At 42.1% G+C, this 19,154-nt stretch overlaps 1 protein-coding gene across 2 annotated transcripts; it reads right to left on the reverse strand.

The window, feature by feature from the left end:
- Positions 1–84: 84 nt before the first annotated feature.
- Positions 85–18,652, reverse strand: DNAJC2 (DnaJ heat shock protein family (Hsp40) member C2; the record flags this gene model as incomplete). Of its 2 annotated transcripts, XM_082007405.1 has the most annotated exons (17): positions 85–205; positions 723–877; positions 1,268–1,375; positions 2,323–2,423; positions 3,676–3,860; positions 5,472–5,541; positions 5,627–5,715; positions 6,010–6,159; positions 7,006–7,127; positions 7,217–7,308; positions 9,026–9,091; positions 10,042–10,122; positions 11,326–11,467; positions 13,577–13,675; positions 16,942–17,017; positions 17,632–17,822; positions 18,595–18,652. In XM_082007405.1, 17 exons carry the CDS (start codon positions 18,650–18,652, stop codon positions 131–133), a joined length of 1,860 nt encoding a protein of 619 aa, XP_081863531.1. In that variant the 3' UTR covers positions 85–130. The 2 variants fall into 2 exon arrangements, with proteins under 2 accessions (XP_081863531.1, XP_081863532.1); XM_082007406.1 differs by lacking the exons at positions 5,472–5,541; positions 5,627–5,715; positions 18,595–18,652 and having other exon boundaries at positions 17,632–17,679.
- Positions 18,653–19,154: the final 502 nt, after the last annotated feature.

The raw sequence follows: 19,154 nt of genomic DNA on the forward strand, positions 1-19,154 counted from the left end.
GTTGGAGAAATGCATTTGAGAACATTAAAACTCAAGAATCAGCCAGGCCTCTGTATCTGTATAATTAAGGAAAGAATGAAACCATGTACAGTATTTGCATTTTTATTATAAAACAGATTGTCAGTAAGAGTCATTTCTTGACTTTAGTAGCATTCATCACTTGTTCTTGAGCAGCTTTCTTCGCCTTGACCATTTCAACGAGTTCCTGGAGAGTTGGGGGAAAAAAAGAGACACATCTAAATGTGGAACTTGTTAACAATGCTACGTATATTCACAGCCTGAAACACTCTACCTCTCAACATAGTGAGGAATCTAGACACTTTAATACCTTAAAACAGTTTCTCTTAGAAACAAATAAATTAATAGAAGGTTAATGCTCATCTACTTTCCCTGTAGCAGGAACTTTACCTACAAGAGGCTAGGGATAGGACCTTGCCACCTACAACAGCTTGCTGTCAAATTTTAAGACAGATTTCATGAGACAGACTTTTCTTCCCAGCTTCCAGAACCATGACTTTCACTGAGGAAAACTTATCCCTGATTGCTCTTTTGAGGTTGAGTTACCAAAAAAATCCCCAACCAAAAACCCCAGTTTCTCCATAAGGCTTCATCTTGTGCTCATTTGCTGTTGTTGTTGCTGGTAGGGAAAACAACACTAAAAGCAAAGGATTCTAACAAGACCTGGGCTAACTACAGTCCTAGAAGGAGGTGAGGTACCTTACCTTGTATCGCTTCATGCAGTCTTTTTTTGACCGGCCTGGAACAGCTGCTGCTATTTTCTCCCATCTTTCAGCAGTATTTACTGGATAAGTCTTCAATGCTTGTTCCAAAAGCTTTTGTTCTTCTGTAGTCCAAGGGGATGAATCTAAAGGTGATCCTGTTTTAAATGCAAAAATGACAGTAAGAAAAAAAATACTTAATAAGGAATCTATGAGATAAGCTGTAGGATTATCCTGTATCTCAGGCACATCCCCCTCCAGGCCTACTCTTGCCTGAAAATGTAGCACCCTCGGAGGAACAGATGATCTCAGCATCAGACTTAACCTGTTGCCTCACTGGGAAGCATTTCAAATTGTCACTATTTACTTAACTGTGGCTTGCACTGTGTGTACCAGAAACCCTCAAATCCAGTAACAGAGCCTGCATCACTTTCGTACTTGCTACAGAAGTTTGTAACTTTGTTCGTAAGCAAGTTGTAAGTAAGTTCTGGATTGCTTTATGCACAGGGAAGACAACGCTGCAAGAAGGGCTCCATTTTCACCTTTACCTTCAAATCGTTCTGAGGGGGCAGCACTGTCCATCTGAGGCACCACACCATGTTCTTTTTTAAATTTGTCAAATGCTTTCTTGTTTATATCATCTTTTTGATGAGGGTCTATGAGCAACAGACATTAAATAGAATAATTATTGCAACAAAATTACAGCCAGATATGATAATAAAAACATTGTCTAGCAGACTATTGTAAACTAATAATCACATCAAAAAAACAAATTCTTACTTCCTTTAAAATCATGGTAAAGAGGCTGGCAGATTAAAAACATCTTTCAGGGTCCAGTAAACTCTACTCAAAGTGCCTGTCTCTCCAACATCTATCCTGCTTTATACTGCTCAGTTGAATCCTTTCTCTGTATAAGCTTAAGCCTGGATCTCCAACTTCAGTGAAATCAAGAGGGATTACTCTCTTAAGTTAAGGGCTGTGGCACAAAGCTCACGTATTACCCAGAGCACACCCAAGCATGTCAGAGGGGCCGGAACACTGGGAAAGTCTGGGTCCTCCTTGTGCAGGTAAGTGGTTTGGAATGGAGAGACTTCTCGAAAACTTTAGTTTTTTTTCCTTCTGTAGCAGAATGTTTTGATTTTCCTTGAGAACTTACTCCAGACCTCTCTAGGCTCCATTTACCACAAGAGGAGATGAGCACCATTAAGTTAGGTGTCTTACTCTGGTGCTGAATCCCATTCATCTTTTTAAAGTATCTCTATAGCTTCATCAATTCCATTTAATCTAGATGCTTTCTCAGAGGCTCATCTGTCTCTGAGTGTAGAGGAGCCTAGGCAATGCATGTGGCCTAGACATCTGTGCATCATTAGATTCAGAGAATTCCTATGAGTCACTGATGAGGTGGTGACTTACACAATAGCCATTAGGCTGAAAATACTGAATGACATAAATGCTCCTCTAAATCTTCCCTCTAAACTACATTTCTTTTGGGGATAATACAGAGGATTTTCTCATAATAGAAAGACAATGCTTTTCAAAGAAAAATCAAACTGTATAGAAGCATGCAGGCCATCTTATTACAAAGATAAGGCCATGTAGATACCAAGCTTTTGGAGGCTCTTTGCTTTATTGATGACATCTTTTGCTGTTCTTTTTATTCCAGTAGTAGAGTGCAAGTTCATGTAATTGGCAATAACTTCCCACCTAAAGCAAAAATAGAAAGGGTAAACCAGCGTATTACATAATAGCTTATCTTCATACAAGCCACAGTCAAGCTCCTGTACACATTTATATCAACTCGTAAGTAAGTTTAATCATACTTAAATACATATAAACTGTCACGGTAACTATTCTGGAAAGCTTTCAGTCACTAAATGCACGTTTCCCTTAAGAATTCAGTCAGCTTGGTGAACTTACTGGCTTCCAATACAGAAAAAGGATGGAGTAGGATATAGGTGTGGAAGTGCAAACCTCTAATCCTCAAAAGTCTGCTCAGCTGTTGCTTTCCTGAATTCCCTAAACACCTCTGACATTAAATACTGCAGGCTGCACTGAAAGGGCTGAGAAGTTACTAACCCTGGGTCCCCAGCTCCCCAAAAGAATACCTAAACATGAGATAAAGGGGCTTCAACAGGAGAGAGCTGGAATGGCCCTAGCCCCAGAATTATTCTTTGTGCATTCTTAGAAAATGGAAGGGAATATTTGCACCTGATCAGACAGGAGGATTGTATCTAGGCCTGTGTTCTCAATGAGTACTCTTGACTGCTGAGCTGCAGTACAGGAACAGGTACTGGTATTGTCTCCACAAAGAATATTGACAGCTTGTTTTTTTTAAAAGTAAGCTTCCAAATCTGGTAATGGAGGCTTTGAATCTGTGAATCCTAAGTGAAGACGGCATTTCACTCCTGGGAAAGAACTGTATTTAAAGCATGCTCCTGTTCTTGATGCTTATTGGTAAGCTGATTGCCAGTGCTCCTTTCTGTGAATCCCAGCCTTTCCCTTTGCCCCTGGCTCTCCCCTAAAGAAAGCTTAATTCATCTCTCTGGATGTTTTCCTCCTACCGCATAGAGGAAAAACCAGCCTTACATTCATTGTAGCTTACGCACTTGTATTCCTACCCAGCTGCCTCATGGTCACTGTTCCTGGTTCTGTTCTCTGCTTTAATGACTGGAGCCTATCCCATAGTAAGGATGTCCCTGTGCAGACGTGCACCTCGGCACAATGTTATTGATGGACTGAGGCCCAAGTCTGAGGGGAAATAAGATATAGGGCCAGAGCTAACTCCAGTGACACATAAAGCATAGTACTAAGAGAAGACAAACCACAGGCTGCTTACAAAAGAAAAGGAGGAAGTTCAGGGAGTCCATATACTGACATCACACTTAGGGTGGTCTGAAAATATTATGCTTGTTATTTAAAAAGTGTTAGTAGGGCCTTCACCAAACCCGAGAAGTACCTTGAGTTAGTCCCTGCTGGGAAGAGGTTCACAGCTTTAATTAACAACTGTAAATCATCTTCTGGCCAATTTTTGCTTCCCCCTCCACCACCAGTGGTTGACTTCTCTGAACTCTTTGTTGCTTGGCGTAGACGAGCTTCTGCCTCTTCTTTCTCTCGCCTTATTTGTTCATTTATTTCTTCTATCTGAAGGATTGTAAACAAGCATTATTTATTTATTTATTTTTACATTTTACAGTGACACAAAACCCTCTCTCTCTGGACTTTGAGCCTTGAATTTTGCTTAGTTTCTGTTCTGTACATTATACATAAGGAAATGGAGGCGCTTATCTGCTCCAGTATTATTTCCCCCCATCCCATGCGTAAATTTGGCCATACCAGATTAGGAGCTACAGCAGGAATCCATCACAAGTTCACTAGAAAAATTCAGTGATCTCCCAGGATAAAGGCAAAATTCTGAATCTAGCATGAATGTGCAGACTAACATCTGGCTTACAGGGACAGATCCACAAAAGTATTAAGAACCTAAAGTGGCTACTGAGGGCAGTTTAACATCCATGTTGAATACATTTATTTGCAAATCTTCCAACCTAACCACCATCTAAGCCTGGTTATACCAGAAATTCTCAGTTACTATGGTTTTACTAAGTTAGTATTAACTGCAACAACCCAGACTGCAGTTACTGAGTTGCTTACTCAGCACTAGATGGCCATGTGTGGTTTGTTACCAAGCGATTCAGTAGAGCTTAACTTATCCAATCGCACATCTTTGTGAATTATAATCACATCTTGAGACCGTGGTGTGACATATCTTTAACGTATCGGTTTCTGAGTATGCCCAGTCCAGTCTTGCCAATATTAAAAAAGCTATGCACTTATGCCTGTTGGCAGAATGCTCAGAACCATTTTCTCACTGTCTATCTCATAATAAAATCCTCCTGGCAAAAGGAAAGTTATCCAATAGATAACTTTTATTAATGCAAAAGTGGAACAGTTTTAACAGAGAGACAGAAAGGTGAGTGTCCCATGTTTGGAACATTATCCTGGAGATGGGATGATTGGATTCAGTCCCATGTAGAACAAGAGGAATCTGACTCTTAAGTTGTCTGATGAGAAAACCTCACCCTGAGATGGGGACAGATCATCTTCCCCACCAGGAAAGAAAGTTCACAGCTGTGAATCCAAAGCCGATGAGCAAAAGCACCTTATTCTTTCTGCAGGATGTGAGTTCAGCCTTATTAGTCCATATGGCTTTTCCCTGCTGCCAAATTAAGGCAGATCCTTGCTGAGTTTTGTAAATCTCAATCACAAGTGTCTTGCTTTTCCCATACTTTGGTATCCAGCCCACTGGCCCTTCCAGTGGCTACAGCCTGCAGCACTTAGGTCTTTTTGTGGATCTAGCCCCAGGTCACAGACACCAGACTAGGATTTTTCTTGGATAACAGAATAGGTTAAGACTGCCCTCCTTCCTCTCTAGGTAATTGCTACCCATTGTTGGGCAAATTAAATTCCTCTGCTGTTTCTGTATACCATACAAATGGTGGCTTTTGTGTCCTTTAATAATGAAAAATGCATATTTTTTTTTCTCAGCTGGCCCTGGTTATTTCACCAGCCATGAACCACACTAATGTAAAATGGAGTGGAGATCAAGTCTGCCTGGGGACACTGAAACTCAATTCTTTGTGTTTAACAGGCAGGATTCCACAGCAGCTATGTTGTATCTTACTTTGATTTGGTTGTGTAGATATCACAAATCAAATTATTCTGTTATTTTGATTTGACACTCAGCATAATTACCTGTTTTACTACAGCCGCCTTTCCTCCTTCCCTTGTTGTGGATGTAAGTGCTTCATTCAAGCATTGCAGACTAAAAATAAATTATTAAGTTACAACAGATAGCTAGTAGAAAAGTGGGTATAAAACGAGCATAAATCAGCAGCAGGAAGACTTACCTTGCTAGCTCAAGACGATCACAAAGCTTTTCCACCTCCTCCATCATTTTAACACAATCTGCCTCATTATCAGAAAAGTAATTCCAGTTCTGGAAGCAGAAATACATGTTCTACAAAGTTCTTGAATTTTATTGTCCTGTTCCTTCAGACAAAGGCTTAACACACAGCATTCTTCAGCCACTGCTGTGTTTGGACCTATTTGGTCAGCTTTACTCATAATTCAAAACTGTGTAAGTATGCATTTTAGTGTTTTGCTTTAGTAACCCCGCTTTCCATACCCATCTCCAGCCATAAGAACAAGCAAGCATGTGATAGCGTCTGATCTAACAGAAAATAGTAATTTCACTGATAACCTGTATTTCACTATAATAATATTTAAATACCTTGCACGTCGTTCTCAGTTTTTGCCTTTCTTTCTTGATTGCTTTTTTCTGTATCTCTTTTTCCTTTTTTGCTACTAATGCTTGTTGCCTAAATTCTTCTTCCTCCTTCTCTTTTGCTAACCGTGCTGCTTCTAGTTCTGCTTGTCTTTGCTGCAATCAAAAGGAAAGAAACTAGCGAAAAACCTCAACAAAGTCACACTGTTATAGGGTCATTCAATATTAATATATGCTGTTTCGCGGTTTGGTGTTTTTTTTTTTTTTCTTTTAATACATCAATACTATAATGTTTAGTTTTAGAAGAATTTTGAGGGAGATGACAAAACATATACCAGTTGGCATTAATTCAAATACTCGCTATGAGGACCCCTAGTTTATAAATCCTGACTTCCTTTATTGTGAAGTTATAAAACTGCATGAAACTTCCTATGTCTGCCCCAAGAGTATAAGCTTAGGAAAATGCACTGGGGTCCAACAATTTCTCCTGCATCATTAACATAACGTCTTGCAGTGCTCCAGTATTGTCCTTGGAGCCACCTTCTAGCACCTTACAGTTCCCCTTTCATTCCTGGTACTGTTTTCAGAGCCATCTGTTCCAAACTGTTAATATTAATCAAATGCCTTATGTTACCTCAAAAGCGTTTCATACCAATCAACCAGTCGCAGACCATGCGCACAAGGTAAGTGGCTGTATCCATTTTATGATAAAGGAAAGTAGGCCACAGAACTTAATGACTGCCTCTAAACCAGAGGCAGCGTATGCAACAATGGAGCGCAATTTTAGAAGTTTTTTTGTTTCAGATCTGTGCTTCTTGTTTTCATCTCATTCTCAAAAGGCTGTCAGTCGTGCACCGCCTGTTGCACAGGGATCAAAAGACAATGCATCTTTAAACCCCATATAATTCTAACAGTAGCTTTCTGGCACATCTAGACGCTAAAGCAGTGGACTGGCTGTGAATGAACCAGGGTTTTTCAACCCCAAAAAAGTAGTTAACTTACTTTTTCTTTTGCCTCCTGTTCTTTTCGTTTTGCTTCCACCTTTGCTTTCTTCTCTGCTTCTTTCTTTGCCTTTTCTTCCTCCTTAAATTTCTTTATCCTGGGATCACAGGTGTATGCATTGTCTGGCAGAAGAGAGGATGCATCATGTACAAAAGAAAACCAGGAGATTTCCACTGTTAGTTAACAAATCTCACTTTAAAAACACACTCACCAACAAGTGTCCTAATTCTGTTCATTTCTTCTTTTTTTCTCAATGCTCTGGCAGCTCTGTTCTGCTTTTCAATCCACCTCCTTTCATCTCGACTGAAAAGGGAAAGCATAGTTAGTCCAGTGCTAATACCCTATAGTTTTTTTTAAAAAGTTTCCCCACACAGATGTTCTTCTCTGAATACTTCAAAAAATGAAGTTCCAGGCCCCAAGCTCATGTCAGAAATATTAAGTATTTACTCAATTACATAAACCTTCAAAACACCTGACAAAAGAAACTGCTTCTCTGTCATTGCAGGGAATGAGATCACAGACTTTTATTTTCAAAATGTAATCCACTTGTTGACCTAACATTAAACCCAGGCAAAACTACTGAAATGCTGGTACACAGTTTAATCAAAGGGCAGCAATTTAATCAATGTCAATTATCTTCATTTTACAGAATATAGGTCATGTCAAGTAAACCCATCTGCACAGAAAAGAACACTTTCTATGAACCACTGTGACAGTCTGGTAAAATCATGCCAGATTCACTCCAGTAAAATACAGCTCAGGTTAAATAGATTAAAAATTGGCTAAGTAATCTGAAAATGTTTGTCAGTGCTGTCAAGAAAGAGGCAAATTTTTAGTGGGCGTCTATATCCTTATCTACACAACCAAATACAGAGCAATATACATCAGAACAAAGAAGATAATCCCCATAACAGAGTAGGAGATTACTACAAGTAGATTGAAGGTTTAAAACACAAGCAACATCACCTTTGGCAAGGAGGGATAACAAGATTTGTGACCATCTGAAGAGAAGCTGAAATGTAGCTCCCTAAGTACAGCATACTATGTACCATTTGTCTCAACTTTTTAAAAACACACTAATGACGGAAATAAGCACAAAACAGCTATGCAAATAATTCAAGAGCCTTCCAATGAGAAGCCTAGAGATTAATCTGTATAATTTATCAAAAATACAAGTGATACGGAAGTGATTACAGTGCCTTCACAGAATCTTCACAGGAGAAGGAACACTGGGTCCAGAGAGGCTCAAAAAATTTAATAGCAAGAAAAGGCATAAGAGAAGAGGAACGGATGCCTAGCTACAGCCTAAATATGGAACAGTTTTTAGCCACAAAGCAAGCTAACCACTGAATCTAACTACAAAATTGACTTCTACTCAAACTTGGAATAAGAAGTTCATACAATGCAAGTTATGGTTATACGAGGATGACTAAGGGAAAAGTTGCATCCTGTGAAAAACGTGTTAGACTAAATGCTTCGGTGTTCCAGCTTGACCATTCTGTGTTAATAACTGTAGGAAGGATAAAAATAGAATGTATTTTCCAATGGCAACGTGGTCTGAGTAATTCAGCAACTATCACTACATCAGCAAACACACAATTTCTATTAACACTAAGCCATCAGAACTAATCTTTCTAAATTCTAGGAAGTATCACTATCTCAGCACAGTTTAATAAAGAGCTGGAGAGACAGCTGCTTAGTCATCCACTCTGTTCTGGCCCCAGGTTCAACCTGTGCTTGGGACTTGCTGGAACCGCAAGGCTGAACTTAAATGAGCACACATTTCAAAGCACCTCAAAAACACCTCTGTGATGCAAGCAAGAACTACTTCAACTACACAAATAAGATAAAGAGAAGCCCACAGTCAGTCCAGGTCAAGTCCATGACTGATTACTAAGCTGGGGGAGTGGAATTCAGTCTTAGTTTGGCTACCTTTCTTCCTTACAGTCTAACAGAAAGTTGGAAAATCTTGCTGTATCAATCTCTCAGTCTCCTGTCAAATTTCTTTTTACTTACATACCATTCTGCTTTTTCTTTTTCCTCTTCATCTAAATAGGAAAACTCTCTCCAGGAATCAAAATTATACCTAAAGTAAATTAAAAAAAAAAAAAAAAAAAAAAGAATGAAGGGGAAAAAAAGAAAACAGCAAAACTATTACAAATAATCTCTTTTTTACTATTAGGTTTTTGTAGGCAATTATACTGTTATTTACAATACATAATGTACAATTATACTGCACCTACAATGACTCCACTGTGTTAAGTCAAAATGCAAGACGCTATTACAAGTAATGATTTACATCTATCTGTACTGTAGGACAGTGTATTTTAGGATGGGATCAGTCTCACCAACTAAATGTCTACAGTGCAGGTGTCTAAGCTCTCATTAGAGGCAGTGCAGATAACAGTGCAGTCCATAGAGTTCAGAGAGAAATTAATACAATCTTTATATAAGTGTCTGTATTCGGCAGATGAGCCAGGCCATAAACTGTACTGACTTTATTGGACTAGACAGACCTCCCTTACTGGAAGAGATTAAATACCTAGTAGACACCTCCACAGAAAATGTAAGTTAGGTGAGATGAACCCTACTTCTAGTCTGTGGGTCAACTCTGTTCACAGCCATTGTGGTCAGAGAACTTGGAATGATAGTTGCTCAGATCTGGTGATTTTATGTTTACCCTCTGCAATTGCTCTCAAACAACTTTCTGAGTTACTGCTGACGCAAGAAGGGTTTCACCATCACCTGTGATGTGACTGCACCATTTGCTTTGCCAAATAGAGAATAGGAATATTGACTTGAAAGGCTTTTTGTCGGAAGCTCCTGCTGCAACTGTGAGTTTACAACGCGCATGTTTCAGCGAGCAGAAAGACAGCTCAGTTTGTGGAAGACAGCAAACAGCTGTGAGGTAATTTTGTGACATTTCTAGGTCAGCACAGACCATAGCCAACAACCTACATACAAAAGGGTCTGCAAGCCCTTTATATTGCATGTCTTGAATACTGTGAATAGAAACTGAGGTATCGGCTAACTTACCAAAACGAATAGAATGCATCCACTTCTTCAAATGATGAGTTCATGTCCCCAAGTTTAGGAACATTTTTCTTATTTGACCACCTGAAAATAAATGGATATATTCACAAAATAATATGTATAATCTTACTTCATAACATGGCACATGTTAAATACAGAATCAAAATACCGAATCAGAGGCTCCCTCCCACCAACACAAAGGAGCACCAGGGAGGAGAAATAGAACAGAAGAGTTCCTTCTAAACATCCTCCAGATTGGGCCTTTTTTGGGAGCTCCCCCAGAAAAGCAAAATCCTCCTGCCTAAGTTTGGTATGCTGACAAGGAGACCTGATGGAGCACAAGCTATTTTTGTAGATATTCAATACTCCACAGACATTCTCCTGGTAGAGAAGCTTACAGAAAGTCAAAAAAAAGTGCTCTGTGAATAAGTCAGCTCTGTGGCAGGCAACAGAAGTTTCCCACATATTCTATCTAATGGAGTACAAAGGAATAATGCATGCTCTGCCTCCATTCCATTTTTTCCCTACAAAAAGGGAAATCTTCCATTGGCTCTAGAATTTGTTATTCCATGACACAGCATCCATTTCCAAGCAGAGAAAGGAACAATCCATCTGACAACCACAGATCCAAGTCTGAATCTCTGGAACACTTCATAAAAGATTCAATGAATCTACTTTAAATAATCAACCGATTGTTCAGAATGTTTTGTAAAGTGCCTCACAGAGTAAAATACTTTTTTCATACAGGTAAAAGGTGAAATAGACTTGTATTGTAACAGCCTTAATACAAAATTAACTGCCAAGCATGAATCAAATGCAGAAAAAAAGTCACACACCTTAAGAGAGAACCACCAAATACTGATATACATTTATCTTCTCTTTTAACCAGCTAAACTGTGAACATAACTATTGTCTTCTGTTAATGTCTCACCCTCATAAGAAAATCATAAAAAAAGGAATTTTTAGTCAGTAGCATACACACACTTGGTATAGTAAATAATTTTAAAATGAAACAATGTGTTGTACAAAAACGACAGTAAGTAATACGGAGCTGAAAACAGACTTTCTTTTTTTTTTTATTTTTTAAACCTCATGGGTAAAACTCGATGCCACCAGCGTGACAAAATGAAATAATAGAGAATGCACTATTTTACTTGTATTCCATTTCTAGCAAATTAATGCATCTCTCATCATCCTTTACAATCATACCTGTTACAAACACAATGCCAGAAGAGTTTGCAAACACTGATTCTCCAGCAACAGCAAAGGCAGTCTGACATAGCTTACCTGGCATTTCTTTCAAAAACTGGTGAAAAAACTTCAAAGAAGTTTTCTTTTGCTTCACTTTTGGAAGGTACAGAGTTATCAAAAGTAGGATCTATGCTGTTAAATGCTCGTCGTTTCACAGGATCAGATAATATTTCATAAGCTGAAAAAAGTTACCAGACATAAAACATGAGACTAAAGTGAGGTTGGGAGTGTTACAGAAAAGGCTCTAAATGTTTCAAAAGATGATCTCAGATCTGTGTTGAATCTATCATTCTGTACAGCTTGCTATTAAATTATTTTAGGGACACCAAATAGCTTTGCTGTCAATTCCTGTTAAACCAAGTCGGAGGAAAATGTTTATGAAAAACACCACATTTAACCATTACAATGTAACAAACCAGATTATATATTAAATATTTTTATAGCAGTAAATTCAGTTCAGGAACTGGGAGTATGGGCATGACATCTTCAGGCTTTTATCTTACACCAAATCCTTGCAGTTAAATCAATAAAACAGTCTACTAAGACAGTCGTGGAGTAGAAGCAGTCCCTGAGTTAATATGATGTCAGAACTGGCAAGAACAGGAGCCGTTCATTAGAAATTCTGCAGCTCATGATGAAGTTGTACTGAGACTTGGAAAGAGTATAAAACATCGCGTAACTATGAGCCAAAACACGCATGCACTCCCAGTTTTCCTATTCTTTCAGTACTGCAGTTGGGGAGCATCGCATTATTGAATCTTCTATTCTAGAAATCACACACACTGTAGCTGCAGTAAACTTGTTTTTCTCAAGGAAGTGTGGAGTTACCTTGTCTGTCAGTTCTACAATTCCCACTGTTTTTCAGTAAGAGTGAAAAGTCAAAGGAATCAAATTAGCGTTGTCATCATTCGTGGGCTTCTCTGACTGCATCCCTGAACAGAGAACACTGCACCATGAAGATCAGATCTAGAAGGTGATAAGCTGGAGGAGACCTGGGTGCTCTGTGGTTCTGTAAACTGATCTCACTGCACATGTTAATAGAGAGAGGAAGGAATGCAAGGGACTGCCAATGAGCTGCTGCTTGCCAGTCTTCCCATCCCCTCTGGGAAGGGACTTCCCTCTGCCAATGCTCTAAATGACCCAAATTATCCTCTATATTGCAAGCTAGGAGCTTCAATAACGCTCATACCATTTTTCTGATGCAAGAAATTCTGTGCACATCCATTGGTTCCTCTTCCACTTAAGAGATGTCCCTTCCATACAGATCCCCACTACTACTGCCACATACTCAGTTCCCCTGGCACTGTATCTTCCACTCATTCCTTTGTCAGACCCAGCTCTGAATCCCACTTCTGTACTCCTGCCTTGACAAGTTTCTTCTCCCCGTTCCATTACTACTTGCTCCTACTCCAGATCCCCCCTCCCTACTGCTGCATTTCCTTCCTCCAGGGTGCTGCCTGGAAGCATTACTCCTCTTCCAGGACACTTTGTGCTTTCCTTTTGGTTTATTCTTAAACTTAAGTGGAAACATATTTTGCTCCTTGCATGTACAACACAGGGCATATTCCTGAATTCAGGTGCAGACATTTTAACTAGTATTGTAAGACAACAGGAGAAGAAAGTTCAGAACACACAGATTCCAAGATTTCCTCCTGCCTCAACCTCATTGAGTCAAAAATATTTGTTTAAAATAAAACAGAAAAGCCAAACTCCAAAGCATTTCTAGAGACACAAGTCATACACCTAGAACACTCCCTAAGGTTTTGGAATCAGCCAGCAGTGGTGTTCTAGGTCACTACAGGCAAGAAGGGAAATGTTAATCAAGTTCACTTGGTCATCTGTGGGCAAAAAGAGCAGCTGAAGAAACTGATATCCTAATTCAAATCAACAGATACTCTAGTGGCAGGGTAAGCACATTAGAATTCCGATTTTCTCATTGCTGTTGGTGTCTTAGGGGAATTACTTTATAGCACACTAGTTTATCCCCAGTACGTGGCTACCTCTAGTGGTCCATCTTCGCATATGCTGCTGCAAGTGTTCACATTTTGTCACCAAGTGCTATGGCAGACAAACATCCATCAGCTGCATTCCCATACTGCTCCTACCCAGAGGGAAGTTACGTTAATGTGACCTGTATTTATTGAGGCAGTTTTCTAAAATGGAAGAAGAACTTCTCTGGCTTTTCAGTGATTGACAATTCTTTAAAAGTCTAATAAAGCACTACAAATATGTTTCAGATTATCAAGTAGACTGAGAGTATATCTAATAAAAGAGATCAAATGCTTACCTTTAGTTATGCATGTAAAATAATCATTATCACCTTCTCCTATCTGTTCCCCTGCAGCTTTTCGCTTGTCTGGGTGATGTTTCAAAACCATGGATTTATCTAGCAAATAGATGCATTAGGTTTAGAAATGCTTCATTATCAACAATTTATTTCGCACAAACTACAAAGTAATACAGTAATTCCAATTGACATTGGTCTAATTAAATACTTAAAAAATAATAGTAAAAAAACCAAACCCCAAAACACATCGTGAAGAAAACAGATATGAGTTAATGAAGTTTCTTTGATTTAACAGAATTAAAATTATTTCATCTTTGCTGGGACACAAAATAACTGCAACTTAGAAACTATTCCACTTTCATCAGCTGAAGAAGTACTGATTTTCTGGGACTTATTCTAATATTATGCATAGCAAAGTGCTTCAGTAACTGTAAGTGTACAGTTTAAGCACAATGCAGTTTTAGGACCTTAATTGTGCAAAACTGTACAACTCCCTGTGCAATCATACTGAAAAAATAAAGAATAATGTAATTTTAGTTGTTATTTCTAATGAAAGGCAAAAGTAGTTCAGATAAAATATAAATTGTATTCTATCCCTTTCATCAAGTTCTGAACATAATCCAGGATGAAATTTAGCAAGGAAACTACTGCCATAAGCCTGCGAAGACCACTGCACTTACCCATGGATAACATTAAGCACACACACACGACTCTCAAGTTCTTTCTCTACTTAGGCCTTAAATCCCAAGACGTAACTAGCACACACTAAAGTTGCTACCAAGGTTGTTGTATTGGGTTTACGTGTCAAGGTTTTGGCAGCTGGGGGGCTGCAGGGGTGGCTTCTGTGAGAAGCTGCCTGAAACTTCCCCTGTGTCCGACAGAGCCAGTGCCAGCCGGCTACAAGATGGACCCACTGCTGGCCAAGGCTGAGCCCATCAGCAATGGTGGCAGCACCTCTGGGATAATGTATTTTGGGGGGGGGTGGGGGGTGGAACTGGGCAACTGCAGCCGGAGAGAGGAGTGAGAACATGCGAGAGGAGCAGCCCTGCAGCCCCCAGCCCGGGGCAGGAGGGGCTCCAGGCGCCGGAGCACAGGCTCCCCGGCAGCCCCTGGGGAAGCCCACGGGGAGGCCGGCTGTGCCCCTGCGGCTATGGAGCTCCACGGGGGAGCAGTTCTCCACCCGCACCCGGGAAGGGCCCCATGCCGGAGCAGGGGGATGCCCGAAGGAGGCCGTGACCCCATGGGAGGCCCATGCTGGAGCCAGCTCCTGGCAGGGCCTGTGGCCCCATGAGGAGAGAGAGGAGCCCCGGCTGGAGCAGGTTTGCTGGCAGGACCTGGGACCCCGCAGGGGCCAGGCTGGAGCAGCCTGTTCGTGAAGGACGGCACCCGTGGGGGGACCCAGGCTGGAGCAGCTTGTGAAGAACTGCAGCCTGTGGGAAGGACTCATGCTGGAGACGTTCGTGGAGGACTGTCTCCCATGGGAGGGACCCCAGGCTGGAGCAGGGGCAGAGTGTGAGGAGCCCTCCCTCTGAGGAGGAAGGAGCGGCAGAGACAACGTGTGATGAACTGACCGCAACCCCCACTCCCCGTCCCCCTGCACCACTCACGGGGGAGGAAGGAGAGAATCGGGAGTGAAGTTGAGCCCAGGAAGAAGGGAGGGGTGGGGGGAAGGTGTGTTAAGATTTGGGTTTATTTCTCATTACCCTACTCTGATTTGATTTGCAATAAATTAAATTAATTTCCCCAAGTTGAGTCTGTTTTGCCTGTGAGCGTAACTGTTGAATGATCTCTCCCTGTCCTTATCTTGACCCACAAGCTTCTCATTATACTTTCTCTCCTCTGCCCAGCTGAGAAGGGGAGTGATAGAGCGGCTTTGGTGGGCACCTGGTGTCCAGCCAGGGTCAACCCACCACAGTTGTCTTAGTGTTTAAGCAGTAAAACTGGATTTTAATCTGACTTATTTGCCAAAAGGTCTAGCCATATCAGCTACCTTCTTGGCTCACTATAAAATAGCAGAGAAGATATCATGGAAATAGTTACAGCAATCTGCCTTTTGAGAAACAAATCAGAATCCTTGTTAAAAACAGAAAAAGCACAGTACATACTGATGAGAAAGACTCACATCTCTATAGCACCAGGTAACAATTGAGTGCTGTTATGATCCTAAAGAGAGAGATGCCCCAGTTCTTGCTTAGAGACCACTAAGCATCGCCAGAATAGGTGTTGCTCTATGCTGTATTAGCACCTGCTCCATGGTGGCATGCTAAGCAACACGTACCTGAGGCAACATAATTTCCTGTGCGGGGTGATAATTTGCTAATTTCCACCCATCTTCATTTGGAAGTAACTTAATCTTCATCTGTGGTTTCACTGGGGACAGTGATTCTACTCACACCAGTGCAGTTATACAGGCAATTGCTTGCAAGATCAATTCACAAAACCATCAGCTTATTTCATAAAGGCTATTGAACAATCTTCAGAGTACTTTTAAATATTCCTCCACTAAATACTTGCATCCTTCTTGCAAAGTCATCTCTTGGTCACACTGCATTCTAGGGAAAAAAGTTCTGGAGCCCACCATATTGTTCCTTCATACGCAAGTACCACAAAATACCCCCAGTCACCTGCATGCACTTCTAAATCATGTCATGATTTAAGACACAGGCCCATGACATCACTAATCAGCACAGTGGCACTTCCAAGTTCTACTGTTTTCTTACCCAAAAATGCCACGGAAACTTAACCTCAGGAGACTACAATTTTAATGGCTTGGTAATATTCCAGAGATCCAGCCACAGGAACTCTACAGTTTTCACATGGTAAAATGAGCTTCTCAGTGGCCTAAGTAACTTTTAGTTACTTGAATACCTGAAAATTCAAGAGCTACTGCTACATTCCCATGGAACATTCAGTTGAATCAGAATGGTAACAGCAGCGTACTTAAGCATTCACTAGCATTAATGTGGCAGCTAACCATTAGGAGGAGGCTTTGAGGTACCAACCTACTGAAACACATAGGGCAGGGCTAGTTGTATTTCTCTGCCTTTCACTGAGCCTGGCCGCAGACTCAAAAAAGCAGAAAGGTACAGTTATAGTCTTAAGATGGTTGACATAAAACACGGGCAAGAAAGCAGAGATGTGAACTCAGTAAAATTTTTTAATTCCCTAGCTTTAGAGCTGTGGATTTTGGAGCTGTAATGTGAATTTAGAAGGCTGGTAAGCAACACAAATCAAAGAGCAGGCATTTTTATGTCTGTGAAACAGTAAAAAGCTTGTTCATGACATGTATGTATTTTCACAAGGAAAACATATGTACATTGTGTACATCTGGAAAAAAGGTATGCTGATGAAGGAAAGGTACTTACGAGCTGCTTTGATTTGTTTTTGAGTTGCCCTGTATCGTATATTTCCTAGCCCAAGAACTGCATAATGGTCTTGATTCTGAGGAAAAAAAACACACAAAAAACAACCCTAATAAACACTACCATATGTGACCTAAAAAGCCACAACACATGCAGAAAAACAGTTCTCTTCCTCATCTTTTCAGAGAAGCAGAATTCTTCCCCCTCTCAATAAACGTTAAGAAGAGAGCAATTGTTGTACAAGCCATAATTATTGCATAACCAAATATAAATAAATGAAGCCACTGTTACAGAAATTGAAGTTAGCTTAATCTAAATTGGATTAAAGCACTGAATCCTAGAAAGTTCAATTATTGGAAAATTGAATTGCTGTCTTAATATTAAGAATGCTGATGCAATTACAGAATAAAGGAGGTGGTAAGAGGGAGAAGAGACACTTTTACTCCTTCAGGCAGTAAAATGAAAAACAACCGTTCAAGACTAAGATCTTATCCTGATGTGTGCATGAGTTTGCCCTCATCAACCGGTTATGCGCAGAAAATACAAACCCAGCTAAGGGACACAAACCAACTCAGATGGAGGTGGGAGGGGAGAAGGAGGAGGATCTTTAGCAGCTGGGAATGCTGAATAGCAAGATAGCTTTGACAGATTTCCAGCAAAAGTAACTAACACTGATCTGTATCAACTGAGTACCTTCCAGTCCTTTGGATCAAGGGTTTTTAACATAGGAAATTCTTCAAGCTGCAATTCTTCATCTCCTGATTCTTCAGAAAGTTCCTTCTCATCTTCTAGCTCCTGGAAAGAGGCAGAAACATTTATGTTTCTCCTCTTAATAAATGCTTCAAACCATCTTCCCACAGGTTCCACTTGACAGAGTACTGATGCTATAAGCAAAAACACAAAAGCAACTTCACCTTCTGTAGTTTACTTTTTTTGGTCCTTCTCTTAAATTAAAACCCATCAAAGCCGATAAAAGCACTGCATCACACAAGGCTACAGATTGCCAAATCTTCTAGTTCGCTCTAAAAACACCAGACTGCTTCAAAGATTGCAAGAACCAGAACACATGCCCAACAGATAGTACCTTCCAAACGCTTCCCTGTGTTCTCAGATCTTGAAAGGTGCTTTCAAGTTATAGGAATGCACGTGCAGATATTTAATACCTTCTTTGCTTTAGTAACTGAGGAGGTAACTGCGGCAGAAACATTACATTTGGATTGATCCCCCTGGGTTCCTGCTCCCCCGTTCACAGGCCACTCCCTCCGGCAGCGAACCCAGACTTGTTGCTCTCACGCTGACTTAAAGCGAGCACCCAGGCAGATGCAACACGCGAGAGAACCGCAACCAAAGTAAAATAAACGGGAAAGTTCTTCAGAAACAGAGGATTTCCCAACTCTAAGGCCAGGGCAGGTGCTCGGGGGCGGGTGCGTTCCCCTGGATCACGCACTCGCTCACACCAGGGGAAGCCCCGGTCCCGACAGCAGCGGCAGAAGGGGGCCCTGCGCCCCGGCGGGACGGGAGGCGGCGGGAGAACCCAGCAGCCAACGCCCCGGTCCCCGTTCCCCCCCAGACGCGCCGCCTCCGCTACTCGGCACCGGCTGCAGACCCGCGGCCGAGCCGCTCCCGCGCCCCGCCTGCAGGGCCGGCGGTACCTACCAGCCGACAGCGCCCTGGTGACGGCCGTGACCTGCCCCTCCTGCGCCCCGCGCAGCATGGCGGCGACGGGCGGCGGGCCGGAGCGGACCTCGGGCCTGAGCACCGGGTCCCGCTCGCCTCGCCTCGCCGGTTGCCAGGAGCCGGCGCATGGAGGCGCCCGGCAAGCGCTTCCGGGGCGGCGGCGGCGTGCGGCGGGATAAGCGGCCCGGCGGGGCACGGCCCCCCCCTCCCCCTCCCCCCCCCGAGACCCTCGTCCCCCCACCTGCTTCACGCCGCCCCTCTGCAACGGAGCCGGCATCTGCGGCGAGGCCCAGCCGGGCCCGGCGACAAGTCCGAGCCCGGGCCCGCGGCTCGGGGCGGTGCGGGCTTAAGCGGCGCACGCCGCCCCACGGGCATCTTTGGCAATGGGAACTCTCCGGCGGTGACAGCCGTGCCGGGGGGGAAGGAGATACCCGTTGCACGGGGACAGCGGCGCGCCCGGGTCGGTGCACCCTCCTTTGGTGTCCCCCCGGCCCGGCCGGAAGCGCCGGTGGTGCTGCGTAACGCATCCGGGGCAGGGC

Source organism: Phaethon aethereus (genome assembly GCF_964289735.1).
Source record: "Phaethon aethereus genome assembly, chromosome: 1".
NCBI classification, from domain to species: Eukaryota; Metazoa; Chordata; class Aves; order Phaethontiformes; family Phaethontidae; genus Phaethon; species Phaethon aethereus.